This window comes from Nematostella vectensis, chromosome 6, assembly GCF_932526225.1.
Source record: "Nematostella vectensis chromosome 6, jaNemVect1.1, whole genome shotgun sequence".
Taxonomy (NCBI): domain Eukaryota; kingdom Metazoa; phylum Cnidaria; class Anthozoa; order Actiniaria; family Edwardsiidae; genus Nematostella; species Nematostella vectensis.
Window position 1 is genome coordinate 13,561,939 of NC_064039.1, and position 14,881 is coordinate 13,576,819.

Sequence of the window (14,881 nt, forward strand, 5' to 3'; positions counted from 1 at the left end):
TCAGGAGCTGTTATGTTTGGCCCACTCACTTTATCCGAAAACTTGGTATCCAACCTTTTTATCCCTTATTTTAAATGTTATATCTCATTAGAAGTTGTACCAAGTCTTTGGTTACCATGTGTCTTACGATCTGCTGTTATTTTGTCAGAAGGCTGGTGCATGCGCTGAACAAGACGTGCTAAGTAAATTGGTGGATATGATCCATGAGGAATTCGCGTTTGACGGTTACCTTGACGACGGTGTTGAAGACGTCAACATGGGTGAGCAAGTGGTTTTTAATTTTGAGGGCTGTGAGTCCCATGTTTTCCTGGATGTGTATGCTGGGGGTCCATCTAAAGCGTTGGGGTCCACCATCAAATTTACTTACACTAAAAAGCAGTCATAGCTGTCGGCATGGCTGTATATGGCACACATTTTGTAAACTCAGAGCAACATGTGAAGCGCATTCCCCGCTAAAATGAGATATAGGCCACCCCTTGAATAGTCAGCATATAACGACGTTTCCATTATTTATGTCTGTGCGATATTGTGCGTAATTATTAGTTGAGCAAATTAACTTATTTCCTGTATGTATGATATAGACGACTGAGCTATCTCTTGCATCTTACTTAGTAATATTGTATCTAATTTGACCATGTTATTGCAAACTTTTATGATACTGAAGCCGTGTAGACCATGTTATTGCATGCCTGTATGATACTGTAGCCGTGTAGACCAAGTTGTTGCATACCTGTATGATACTGTAGCCGTGTAGACCGTGTTGTTGCATACCTGTATGATACTGAAGCCGTGTAGACCATGTTATTGCATGCCTGTATGATACTGAAGCCGTGTAGACCATGTTATTGCATGCCTGTATGATACTGTAGCCGTGTAGACCATGTTATTGCATACCTGTATGATACTGAAGCCGTGTAGACCATGTTATTGCATGCCTGTATGATACTGAAGCCGTTTAGACCATGTTATTGCATGCCTGTATGATACTGAAGCCGTGTAGACCATGTTATTGCATACCTGTATGATACTGAAGCCGTGTAGACCATGTTATTGCATACCTGTATGATACTGAAGCCGTTTAGACCATGTTGTTGCATGCCTGTATGATACTGAAGCCGTTTAGACCATGTTGTTGCATGCCTGTATGATACTGAAGCCGTGTAGACCATGTTATTGCATGCCTGTATGATACTGAAGCCGTGTAGACCATGTTGTTGCATACCTGTATGATAGAAGCCGTGTAGACCATGTTATTGCATACCTGTATGATACTGAAGCCGTGTAGACCATGTTGTTGCATACCTGTATGATACTGTAGCCGTGTAGACCGTGTTATTGCATACCTGTATGATACTGAAGCCGTGTAGACCATGTTATTGCATGCCTGTATGATAGAAGCCGTGTAGACCATGTTATTGCATACCTGTATGATACTGTAGCCGTGTAGACCGTGTTATTGCATACCTGTATGATACTGAAGCCGTGTAGACCATGCTGTTGCATACCTGTATGATACTGTAGCCGTGTAGACCATGTTATTGCATACCTGTATGATACTGAAGCCGTGTAGACCATGTTGTTGCATACCTGTATGATACTGTAGCCGTGTAGACCGTGTTATTGCATACCTGTATGATACTGAAGCCGTTTAGACCATGTTGTTGCATGCCTGTATGATACTGAAGCCGTGTAGACCATGTTATTGCATACCTGTATGATACTGTAGCCGTGTAGACCATGTTATTGCATGCCTGTATGATACGGAAGCCGTGTAGACCGTGTTGTTGCATACCTGTATGATACTGAAGCCGTGTAGACCATGTTATTGCATACCTGTATGATACTAAAGCCGTGTAGACCATGTTATTGCATACCTGTATGATACTAAGCCGTGTAGACCATGTTATTGCATACCTGTATGATAGAAGCCGTGTAGACCATGTTATTGCATACCTGTATGATACTGAAGCCGTGTAGACCATGTTATTGCATACCTGTATGATACTGAAGCCGTGTAGACCATGTTGTTGCATACCTGTATGATAGAAGCCGTGTAGACCATGTTATTGCATACCTGTATGATACTGAAGCCGTGTAGACCATGTTATTGCATACCTGTATGATAGAAGCCGTGTAGACCATGTTATTGCATACCTGTATGATACTGAAGCCGTGTAGACCATGTTATTGCATACCTGTATGATACTGTAGCAGTGTAGACCATGTTGTTGCATGCCTGTATGATACTGAAGCCGTGTAGACCATGTTATTGCATACCTGTATGATACTGTAGCCGTGTAGACCATGTTATTGCATGCCTGTATGATACTGAGACCGTGTAGACCATGTTATTGCATGCCTGTATGATACTGAAGCCGTGTAGACCATGTTATTGCATACCTGTATGATACTGAAGCCGTGTAGACCATGTTATTGCATACCTGTATGATACTGAAGCCGTGTAGACCATGTTGTTGCATGCCTGTATGATACTGAAGCCGTGTAGACCATGTTATTGCATACCTGTATGATACTGTAGCCGTGTAGACCATGTTGTTGCATGCCTGTATGATACTGAAGCCGTGTAGACCATGTTATTGCATACCTGTATGATACTGAAGCCGTGTAGACCATGTTATTGCATACCTATATGATACTGAAGCCGTGTAGACCATGTTATTGCATACCTGTATGATACTAAAGCCGTGTAGACCATGTTATTGCATACCTGTATGATACTAAGCCGTGTAGACCATGTTATTGCATACCTGTATGATAGAAGCCGTGTAGACCATGTTATTGCATACCTGTATGATACTGAAGCCGTGTAGACCATGTTATTGCATACCTGTATGATACTGAAGCCGTGTAGACCATGTTGTTGCATACCTGTATGATAGAAGCCGTGTAGACCATGTTATTGCATACCTGTATGATACTGAAGCCGTGTAGACCATGTTATTGCATACCTGTATGATAGAAGCCGTGTAGACCATGTTATTGCATACCTGTATGATACTGAAGCCGTGTAGACCATGTTATTGCATACCTGTATGATACTGAAGCCGTGTAGACCATGTTATTGCATGCCTGTATGATACTGAAGCCGTGTAGACCATGTTATTGCATACCTGCATGATACTGAAGCCGTGTAGACCATGTTATTGCATACCTGTATGATACTGAAGCCGTGTAGACCATGTTATTGCATGCCTGTATGATACTGAAGCCGTGTAGACCATGTTATTGCATGCCTGTATGATACTGAAACCGTGTAGACCATGTTGTTGCATACCTGTATGATACTGAAGCCAAGTTGACCATGTTATTGCCTCCCTACGTAATATTGTGGCCGCCTAGACCATGTTATATTGTCTGCCTGTGTGATATTGTAGCCGAGTACATCATGTCTCTGTCCGGAATGAACGAGGAGATGTTTAAGGAGGCCGTTAGTGATCAGTACGGTGATTTGTACTGGGATGATGACTTGCTGGAGGAGATGTACCTTGTGGTTACCAAGGGACAGCAGACCAGGAGGTATGTACGCCGACGCCCTTACCCCCTTCACTAGGGAAATGGCCAGTGCGCTTCGCTTTAGAATATGGTGAAGTTTGTCAGGCTTTAATCTGCTATTTTCGTATCCTGGTTGGCTAAACTACCAACTTGCTTTGGTAGTCAGGTTAACAAGCTAAATAACATGTCTTTTTTATAAGAAACGACAATAAACACGACTATAAAAGTGCGAGATCCAGTTGGCTAAAATGAGTCTAACTTCGTTTACCACATTTTCTCTTCTGTACAGGCCGACCCTCCAGTTCTCAGAGAGCACTGTGAGCGACTACAGTCTTTCAGAGTCTGTTCTTTCACGTGATGGGTCTGTATCGGAACCCGGCACAGGGTACCTGAACTCCCTGTCTCGTACCAGCAGCGACAGGAGCTCGGTGGAGATCAGGGATTACGTGCTTCTATCGCTCGGAGAACCCTCCGAATTTCTGCCCTTCCGTGTCATCGCCCCTGACACCATAAGGGACATTAACGATGAATTGGTGCCTTTGTTTGACGACTACCACAAAGTGATGGTATGTGTGAAGAGCCTCTTTCGGCGCAATTTCTAGCAAAACACCAAGTGACGGAAAGCAACCATTCATCGGCTGATTTGGGGATGCTATTGAGATGCCCTAGATTGTATTTGATACCTTGTTACACTTGATTTTCGCTTCACTTTAATTTTGCGAATTTCGCGATTTTAAAAGATTCGAGAAAATAAAGTGACGCAAAAATTATGTGTCGCGAAAATAAGGATGCGCGAAAATTAAGTAAGTACACAAGAAGCCTTTGGGGGAATATTGGCCGTTTTATAAGCTTTATGAAAACACCTTGTCTATTTAGTCATCTAATGTACATATAGTACGGCAAGGGGTTGAGTTGGACTTGTATTTATATATTTTTATGAAACTAAATTTATCCCACGCGTCTTTTTGTTACAAATTGTTTCAGTTTTGATGATTACAGCACATTTTAATTGCACTTGTTTTGCTTGATTTTATTATCCCAAAATCGCGAAATAGCGAAAATAAAGTGATCTATTTTTTTACGAAAATAGGAAAATCGCGACAATAAAGTGTCGCGAAATATCGCCATCTCAAAATCGCGAAATTTTGACGTCGCGAAAATTTAGTGTAATAAGGTAAATGAAATATGGTACTTTTTGAGTACATTTTAAATTACAATTCCAAATACCTTTTACAATACAACTTGATGCGTCTATTGTTCTATAGAAAGTGAAGCTGTCGCCCAGCATCAATGAATTGACGGAAAGACTTGGAGCCAAAATCCTGGTGAGAAGACTGTCCCTTTTCAACGAGGACTCTGTGCATGTTGTCTGACAATGTTCATTTTACCAGGAAATCAGTCAGCAGCTAACACTGGAAAGAAAAGCAAAGCGAAAAAATGTGACGTCTTTCAACAAGGTGGCTGATATAGACCACAAGAAAGGTAACGTAACAAGATTTAAGTTTAAGGAAAGATTTTCTTTCTGTATCAGGAAACATGTGTCGTAGTCCTGTAGCGCAAAGAAATCTCTTTTTGGGTAAAAAGTTAAATGTAAGTGGATATTTTTCGCGTACCGACAGTAACATCATTTCGTGCGGCGTTTCCATTTTTGCGCGGTTTTGGTTTCGCGTACTCGAAAGTTTTATTAATATTTGCAGTAGTGTGTAAGTTTCTACGGATAGCCTTTAATTTATTATCATATTTTTCTATGTTTTTTAGACGTGAAAGATCTTGCAGCGAACCTACTTCGTGAGATCGAAGAAAGTGACAGAAAGATTATTTACCTGAAATATATCCAGCGGCGATTACGGGTAAGACGAGTACATCACATGTGATGTAACTTTTGTTGCACCGAGAGTGAGGCAGTACAAGAGCTACTGATAAGAATACCCTTACTTAGATTGAAACTCTTTTCTTTGCAGAATATCTACGCAGAGCGGTTCGGCCTCAACCATACCCTCTTGTTCTCCTTTGCTACCAGGTAAAGTTATGGGACACAGGGGCGTAGCTAGCGGGGTGGCCAAGGGACCCGCCCCCCCCCCCCCCTTTTAGCAGCCAAAAATACAGTAAATGTATGAGACATTATTAAAATACAGGAAAAAAGCCTTGAAAGGGCCTTTTGGGCGCCCTCCTGTTAAAAATCCTGGCTACGCCGCTGGGACAGTTATGATAGGGGTTCCGGGTCCCCTAATTAAACCAAAGTGTAGTTAGGTTGAATCCCTGTTTCCTGTTTTCAGCCAGCATGTATTCTAGGACAGGTGAATGAAAAAAGTGGAGCTTCTGTTTTTAGCCATTTTGATTACGATCAAATGTGGGACGAATGATATGTGCACAAGGAAATACTTGTGGTTTTCGTCAATACGAGGCTGTAAAAATAAGATATGCATCTAACGATTCAGTCAACAATACTTAACGTATTTGTTTGGAAGGGGGGGCATTGTGCTTAATTGAGAAAACGACCACGTTACGGCCCTGAACATGGAAACTAGGCTTTAATATAACACTGGTACAAGAGTCTAGAGTGGAGTTGCTTATCTAAGTCATGTACGACAGAAATTATTATATAGTTGAAATCGTTTCCAAATATCACAATTTTTTAAAATCCCATCGCTAGGCGTTAAAAGCGAAATGCTTTTGGCTGTCTATATGACTAATCTAGCATTTCTAGACGTAAAATGGAAGAACAATCATACATGTGTTTCCTAAAACGTCTTTTCCTCATCGTATCCCTTTCCGTGTTCTACAAACCACCGTCACCCATCACCATGAATGTTTAACTTGTTAGTTACGGGGCCGATAACGTAAATGTCTGTTTAACTTGTTAGTTACGGGGCCGATAACGTGAATGTCTATTTAACTTCTTAGTTCCGGGGCCGATAACGTGAATGTCTGTTTAACTTGTTAGTTACGGGGCCGATAACGTGAATGTCTGTTTAACTTGTTAGTTACGGGGCCGATAACGTAAATGTCTGTTTAACTTGTTAGTTACGGGGCCAATAACGTGAATGTCTATTTAACTTGTTAGTTACGGGGCCGATAACGTGAATGTCTGTTTAACTTGTTAGTTTCGGGGCCGATAACGTGAATGTCTGTTTAACTTGTTAGTTACGGGGCCGATAACGTGATTGTCTGTTTAACTTGTTAGTTACGGGGCCGATGACGTGATGCTGGAGCCATCCCAACAGAACAATCTCCTCAGCTTCTCCCCCTTATGGGATCAACGAGGCGCGGATATGAGCGACGCCCATGGCGAGTCGACACGAGGACCTATGCTACAGTACGGAACCATGCTCGGCCTCTTCTCGTACCTCTTCGGACGGTAAGCGAGTACCATCTGTATATTATCGTGCCTCCTTGGCTTGTAACCCAGTACCATCGGTATATTATCGTGCCTCCTCGGAGTACCATCGGTACATCATCGTGCCTCTTCGGATTGTAAGCGAGTACCATCGGTACATCATCGTGCCTCTTCGGATTGTAAGCGAGTACCATCGGTATATCATCGTGCCTCTTCGGATTGTAAGCGAGTACCATCGGTATATCATCGTGCCTCTTCGGATTGTAAGCGAGTACCATCGGTATATCATCGTGCCTCTTCGGATTGTAAGCGAGTACCATGGTGTATCATTTTTCAAGTCCCCCTCTCCAGTGATCCCCCTCTACAACCAATCTTTCTTGCTTGGTTTAAATGTAAAATGACAGCAAAGGCCTTTTTTATGTAGAGACAACTGTAATATACCCTACGTAATATCATCTGACACTTTTAAGGCCTATAAACACCTAGAGTCAAAAGCCCCCTAGGGCTTATTAGAGGTATTTCAACATCAGTATTTGGATATCAGGCTTTCTCTGCTGCAGTAATCCCAGGCTGTGGCTAGTGCTGACGGTGTTGTGTAACTGTTCGCTTCCAGATTTGCCATGAGCCAGGCGTACGTGCGCTACTTCCTCTACACCTACCGCTACTGCGCCACGCCCTCTGACCTGTTCAACTTCATACGGGACAAGTGCCGGGCTTCCCTCAGGTTCCCACTATTTGCTAAATTCATACGTAAAGTGGACGAGCAAGTGACCAGTGAGTTATACGTACAGAGATAGGACGAGCAAGTGACCAGTGAGTTATACGTACAGAGATAGGACGAGCAAGTGACCAGTGAGTTATACGTACAGAGATAGGACGAGCAACTGACCAGTGATTAATACGTACAGAGATAGGACGAGCAAGTCTTCAGTGAATTATGTGCCAGCACATAAGCATCACAAATATCATGAGAATAAATAAATTATTGATCGTGGTTCAGGTGCCTAACTCACCTCAACATTGCAAATGAAGAAGTTAATGTCATCACTTAAGCATCAGCGATAGCATCATCCTTATCATCATCACATGATTATAATCATCATCATCGTCATCAACATCATTATAACCGAAAAATGCTATTTTATTATTCCAAATACATCAAATCAGCATCGGAAATCATTATCTCAAAGTTTTTGCGTTCCCATGATTCATTGCTAGGGCGGCAGATTCGGAGTCCGGTCAGCCTCTCAGTCACCAGCTGCAGATTCGGTACCGGGCCCTTGACATTCTGGCCGAGTGGATAGATTCTTGCTACAGGTTCGACTTCAAGCCAGACCCAGGCCTTCTCGGGCAGCTGGTAGCCTTCATCCAAGAGGAGGTGAGTGCACATTATCTTTCGTCTGAAATCTACGTCTAACTCGAATGCTAGATAAGGGGCCGTACGGATCGTGGCGCCGCTAGAGCTAATGTATCCGTATTTATTTTGACCGAGTCGATTTCCAGTTTTTGGTGTATTGTATTCATTGTTCTGGTACGAGATCGCGACAGTTTGGGCTTTTTGATTCTATTCGTATTTATTTTGATATGTGCGCTTTCGTTAATACCAGTATACTTTACGGGCTGGGGCGCCACTAGAGCTAATAAATCCGTATTGTCTTTGATTTGTGCTTAGTTCATACCCGTGGACCGTACGGAGCTTTGTTGCTAGAGCTAATGTATCCGTGATGGTTTTGATTTGCACTTCAGTTCATACCTGAGGACCGTACGGATCGTGGCGCCACAAGAGCTAATCTATCTGTGTTGATTTTGATGTGCGCTTTAGTTCATACCAGTGAGCTGTACGGCGCGTGGCGCAACTAGAGCTAATCTATCCGTATTGACTGTGATTTCGTCTTTAGTTTGTACCCGTGGATCGTACGGAGCGTGGCGCAACTAGAGCTAATCTATCCGTATTGACTGTGATTTCGTCTTTAGTTTGTACCCGTGGACCGTACGGAGCGTGGCGCTATGTTGCTAGAGCTTATCTCAGAAAGGCACCGCAAGGAGGAAGACGAAGATGCAGAGGAAACACCAGACACCATGGCCGTATTGCAAGCAGAACTTCCACAAGGTATACATGTGCTCTCGAACATTATCAGAAGGCCTGCTAAAACATAACGGTCCGTTCGTCGCTCCATACGTAAAACATATGCAGAATATATAGAGGCCCCAGACCTCATGGTTACTCTCTTTTTAGTCTGGTTTATTAACAAACGTTTTGACTTATTTTACTGCCAGGGGCTCCAAGCATTATGGATGCAGCAAGAAAGGTATTTCTCGCAAAAATCATAGGGAATTGAAACATTGAGGGCTTAGACAGCGGGTCATGCTGACAACTGTCATAACGTCGACCCCCTGGTGTCTGTATTTTGAAGCGGTAGCGTAAAATGGCGACTTAATTTTCCCTTTTAGTACCTTTTAGTTCAGAGGACTTTCAGACATAGACTTTTTTAACTTCACATACCAGTGCCGTTGCAGGTATCGAAATATTGGGGGTGGGGTGGGGTACAATGCAGAAACATGTTCTTGGGCACGGCCACGCCCCTTCTGGTCATTTCCTTTTAATTTTTTAAGATATTGGGGGGGGGGGGGGGGGGGCACATGTCCATAGTGCCCCGCCCTCTGCTACGGGCTGAGGCCCTGCATACATCATCCTTTTGGCGCATTTAAATCAATATATAATAACCTTGTTTTTTATAACACTTTAAAATGGCTTCGTGTCCAGTTGACTCCACGGCGCAAAAGCAAGCCCACGGTACAATGCTTCAAGCGAGGTTCTCCCCAGGCCGCCTCTTTCTACAAACCCACAGCAAACCTGAAGGCAATGTCCGTAACAGACCATTCATCGCGCACTGTGGCTCAGCAGCTAACACTCATTCAGCAGGTAAATTCAGTTGTGTTACAAAATGTCAGCTCGCAAGCATGACACATACCGACTACAAGGATATTAAAGAATGTTGATCAACCACTTCTTTTATATTTGATAACAATCAATCAATTTGATAACAATTGATAACAATATTTGATTGAAAGTATCTCGCTTTCATTGGCCGTGGAAAATTGATGCTTTGAGCGACTTTGTCGACGATGTATACGTCATCAAGTACGCATCTCTGTTTGTGCATAGAGTTTACTGTTTCCCGTGAGCCATGCTAAAGTTGAAAACCCTCAGATTTCGTTAATATCTGATCGGATGACCGGTAGCCGATATTTGATTAGGTTTCCGTGTCTCCGCCAACTCCGGATGGTAAAAAGTGGCTTACTCGTGAGGTGGCCCTTGGAAGAGATTACGTCAAGGTTCCACGTTACCATATTTGGTTACGCCAAGATTCCACATTAGCATTTTTGGTTACGCCACTTTTCCACATTACCATATTTGGTTACGCCAAGGTTCCACATTATCATATCTGATTAAGCCAAGGTTCCACATTACCATATTTAATTACGCCAAGGTTCCACGATTACAATATTTGATTACGCCAAAGTTCAACATTACCATATGTGATTACGCCAAGGTTTCACATTACCATATCTGATTACGCCAAGGTTCCACATTACCATATTTAATTACGCCAAGTTTCCACGATTACCATATTTGATTACGCCAAGGTTCCACATTACCATATCTGATTACGCCAAGGTTCCACATTACCATATCTGATTACGCCAAGTTTCCGCATTACTATATTTGGTTACTCCAAGATTCCACATTACCATATCTGATTACGCCAAGGTTCCACAATACCATATCTGATTACGCCAAGGTTCCACATTACCATATTTAGTTACGCCAAGGCTGCTTATTACCATATTTGCATCCGCCAAGGCTCCACATTACCATATGGTTCACAAAATATAGAAGTTTCTGGACAAGGGTTTAAAGGAAGTTCATCGGTCCAGTGTATGTCTGGCGTCTTATAGGACTTGCGACGGCAAAACAAGGAAAGAAAGTAATGTTGATAAAATACTTATTTTATCCTTCATTTTCATAGGAGTTGTTTACACGTTCGCATTCCATTCACTTTCTCAACTCACGTACGCTGGGGGTAGGGGTAGGGAGATCTTCCCCCACAAAAGAGGGATCGTCTTTGATGGACAACATGCTGGGGTTCAGCGCGGGAAAACGCAGAGGCAGTCTCCTGCCTAACGAGCCCACAGATCTCTCTTCCAGCGGCGAGCACAATCTGTTCGCAGGCTCATGCAACATGGACGGCAGCCTGGAAGCTATGCTTGAGCATGCTCAAGATGTATCCATGTGGGTTGCCGTGGAAATCTGCAGTGCAGCTTCTGTTAAGGTATAGGAAACTGCCAATTATCCGGCGGTTTTTTTTCTTTCATTCTCTTGTCCCAAGCAGTGGTACCTCTATTATATAACGCTTTACGCGTGAAAAGCACAGACATTAGGACTTTGAAGCGGCCGCTTAATAGATGTACAACCACTGTGTTGGTGACCCGTATGTGTAATACACCCCGTATATATCATATCCAGGGGCGTACGCAGCCTATAGGCCTGCAGTCACTGGACTGCAAAAAAAATGGCGATCTTATTTGCATAACGAGGGGGGAAAATCAAATCTTTACTCATTCATTTGTATGTAGGTAGTTTTATATATATGATGAGAATAAAAACTATAATTTTCTTAATCATGGTAGTCTACAGATGATTTCCAAACATATTGTTATGTCGTTCGGTACCACGCAAAGACTGAAGTCCTATTTTAGATCGAGGATGACAGAGGATCGTGTAATAATCTCAAAAGTCTGACGCATTGACGCCAATTTTAAACCCAAAAGCAGGAGCTATGAAATCTTCACGGGGATGCGGGATGAGGGGCCACGCCCTCATTCAGCTTCTGAATGCTACGACTGCAACTAGTTAAAATCCTGCGTACGCCCCTGATATCCCGTATGTTTTGTGTAGACACAGCAAGTGTTGGTGTCCCGTATGTGTGATACCCCGTATATATCATATCCCGTATGTTTTGTGTAGACTCAGATGGTGTTGGTGACCCGTATGTGTGATACCCCGTATATATCATATCCCGTATGTTTTGTGTACACTCAGCTGGTGTTGGTGGCCCGTATGTGTGATACCCCATAAATATAATATCCCGTATGTTTTATATAGAGTCGGCTGGTGTTGTTAACCCGTATGTGTGTATGTGTGATACCCCGTATATATCATATCCCGTATGTTTTATATAGAGTCAGCTGGTGTTGGTGACCAAGTTTGTGAGTATCGCCAAGCACTGCGCAGAGATGAGAAACTTTGCCACGTGCGTGCAGATCATTGACGCTCTCGAAATGTTCGTCATCAAACAACTTCCGGTGAGAGACAAACCAGCTTTTAGCCAATATAACGATGGGAGGTGGGGGGTAAAAGAGCGATGGGGAATCAAGACAGTAGAATGAAAATGAATCCAGTAAGGGAAATTGTCATTAGATCACAATGCGACGCGCGGCTTCGTGGTCACCTTTGACAGTTAAGAATAGAATGCGAGAAATACACTATTTGAGTGAAACAAACCTCCACGAGCCAGCCAGCGTGGTAAAGGAATTCCACATTTAGTGTACACTGATTCTCGCATTCTACTTGGCTGAATTTCTAAAAAAAATAAAAAGTATTCTAGGTGGCTATTGTTTCGCGCAAAGCACTATGACAAAACAGAGCAGTAATAAGAGTCAGCCGACAGGATTGTTTATGTCATATGTATCGACTGGCAAATTGCTTAAGAAAACGTTTTCGTTTTCGTTTTCGACTGGCAAAATGCTTAAGAAAACGTTTTCGTTTATTCAGGTCTGGAAGCAAGTACCTAACAAAGTGATACAGTCGCTGGAGGAGCTAAAGGCGATCAAGGTTTGTTTATTTTATCACTTATTCTAAGAGCATTCCTTTACGGTAAAACTTATTACAATAAAAGCAGATTCAGTTTCTGTATCTTGCTCTCCCTGCTGAATTCACAGCTTACCCGCTTGTCCCTCTTAGAACAACGACAGTCATTGATTATTTCACCATAAAACGAACAAAAAGCTGCATGATCTTCTGAACCTGGCTACGGGCCTGCGAGTGTATGATTTCGCAATCTAAGTCTAACAGTTTATATGAACTTCCCTTTATGAAATATATGTACAAGTATATATTTATTGTCCTTTTGCGTTGTATGTTTTATTCCTTCACTTATATAAGGCGCTATTCACAGGTTCTTCTTAAGACGGACAGCCTGTGGTTGTTGCGGGACCATGCAGTCCGAGAAAAACCCACAATCCCTTGCACGCTCCTGTTCCTGATGCACATCCAGCAACAAGAGATCGGTGGATTCACGCTCGCGAACGGCATGTTCAAGTGGACTAAGATGAGGTATGTACTTCTGCTGTGATAGCTTTGAATCCTTTTATAGTGGTAAAGATGGCGATGATGCGATGAAAGCTGGTGATAGTGATCAAGGCGATGACGTTGGTAATGGTTGATGGTGGTGGTGATGGTGGTGGGGATGGCGATGGCGATGGTGCTGGTGCTGGCGGCCAAAACACTACGCACCAGGCGTTTTCGATACCCTTGTAACATCTGTTTACTACCGTTTTAGGTCAATCGGAAGGCTTGTGGATCAAATCCGTCTCTTCAAGCAGATGCGATACGCGTTTGAGGCAAATGACTCCATGAAGGAGCACTTGGTGCAGCGCATCCTCGAATGCCGTGATCTAAACCTTCACACGCTGGCATCCGAAAACACCGCCAACTTCCACCTATCCTCCTCACAAAACTCTCGAAAATTCCAAGACGCTTTCAAGAAGATGAAGGCGACCTTTGGTCATGGATGATCCCATGCTCGATTACCCGGCTTTTTTGGTGCGCGTAATGAGACTTGTCGGATGCATCCACTCGCAAAGACTGCTGGATCTCAAAGCATTGGCACAGGTAGCCCAAGCTCTTTATTTGTCCCTATTGATTTTACGGTAAACATAGGGAGAAAAAAAAATTAGTGTTGTTTATATTTACTTCGTTCATTCAAATAGTGAATCTTGAACCTTGAAAAATGCGCTTTCATTCGGCCATAGAACACGCAAAAAGTAAATATAAACACAATACTAGATTACACACGTCTTTTCAACAAGTTGTTTTTTATTTTTCACTCATTTTACTTTTCTCCCATGTTTACCGTAAAATCAATTAATCAAATAAAGAGCTTGGGCTACCTGTGGCATTAGATGACAATCCGTGAAAACTAGTGCGTCATGTCACGTGACTCAACGCACTTTGCTCTTCTGTCACACCGCAGCAAATCCCTAGAAATGTATTTGCGAAAGAATAAATCTTCAAAGTGATCATTAGTTTCAACTATATTTTTTCAGTGTGAGACGTAAACTCCGTTTAATGCGGGCTTATATATAATAAAAATACATCATTTAGAAGGTATTACAGACTTCTCTGACTCATAGAAAAGAATAGCATTGCATTTTGTTTGTTATACCTGGATTTTCAGCGCGCCGTTGCATTCTCGTTGCATTTGCGCTTTTGAAATATTGCGGTGTCTTTCCGCCTAAAGCGAATTTTGCTCGAAAAGTGTGAAATCTACTTTTAATAAAATTACATTACAGCAGTATTTTCTGCTTGAGTTTCTAAGAGACTTATTACCTTATGACAGCTTATGGTAACCTTGGTAACAAGGTAGTTTATTGAGCCCAGCTGTGAGACGTCTATGTAGTTGTAAATTTTTGACTTTACGGTAAAGCCCCGAGTATTATTAGAAGAGAATATTAACATTTAAATTAAAAAAATGAGACCGATTAATTAAAGCAATTGACCACCTGAAGTCGTTATGTGTTGTTTGGAATCAGGCTTAAGAGAAAGTTGGGAGATAGTCGAAGACCAAGTGCGGATTTTATTGCCCCGTCACTAGCCAGCATTGAAATGTTTTCCAATAACGCCACTTCTCCGCGAGGTGCTGACCAAAAATCACCAAATGTTTATATTTCATGGTTAAGGTTGCAGAG

General features: G+C 42.5%; 1 protein-coding gene across 8 annotated transcripts in view; it reads left to right on the forward strand.

The window, feature by feature from the left end:
* The window catches only part of LOC5521079, a 37,552-nt gene extending 22,856 nt beyond the window's left edge, over positions 1-14,696 (forward strand). For 4 of the 8 annotated variants that reach the window (XM_048729016.1, XM_048729018.1, XM_048729015.1 and 1 more), the window contains 18 exons: positions 149-260; positions 3,396-3,537; positions 3,803-4,079; positions 4,779-4,838; positions 4,905-4,995; positions 5,272-5,363; positions 5,475-5,533; positions 6,698-6,871; positions 7,464-7,574; positions 8,069-8,228; positions 8,825-8,960; positions 9,128-9,159; positions 9,615-9,773; positions 10,882-11,184; positions 12,095-12,217; positions 12,687-12,746; positions 13,090-13,247; positions 13,474-14,696. In XM_048729016.1, the coding sequence (XP_048584973.1) occupies positions 149-260; positions 3,396-3,537; positions 3,803-4,079; positions 4,779-4,838; positions 4,905-4,995; positions 5,272-5,363; positions 5,475-5,533; positions 6,698-6,871; positions 7,464-7,574; positions 8,069-8,228; positions 8,825-8,960; positions 9,128-9,159; positions 9,615-9,773; positions 10,882-11,184; positions 12,095-12,217; positions 12,687-12,746; positions 13,090-13,247; positions 13,474-13,708 (2,484 nt within the window). In that variant the 3' untranslated portion in view covers positions 13,709-14,696. Of the gene's footprint in view, positions 1-148; positions 261-3,395; positions 3,538-3,802; positions 4,080-4,778; positions 4,839-4,904; positions 4,996-5,271; positions 5,364-5,474; positions 5,534-6,697; positions 6,872-7,463; positions 7,625-8,068; positions 8,229-8,748; positions 8,961-9,127; positions 9,160-9,614; positions 9,774-10,881; positions 11,185-12,094; positions 12,218-12,686; positions 12,747-13,089; positions 13,248-13,473 lie in introns of those variants that run through there. The other 4 variants (XM_048729019.1, XM_048729020.1, XR_007311914.1 and 1 more) reach the window with 4 other exon arrangements.
* The last annotated feature ends 185 nt before the right edge of the window (positions 14,697-14,881 follow it).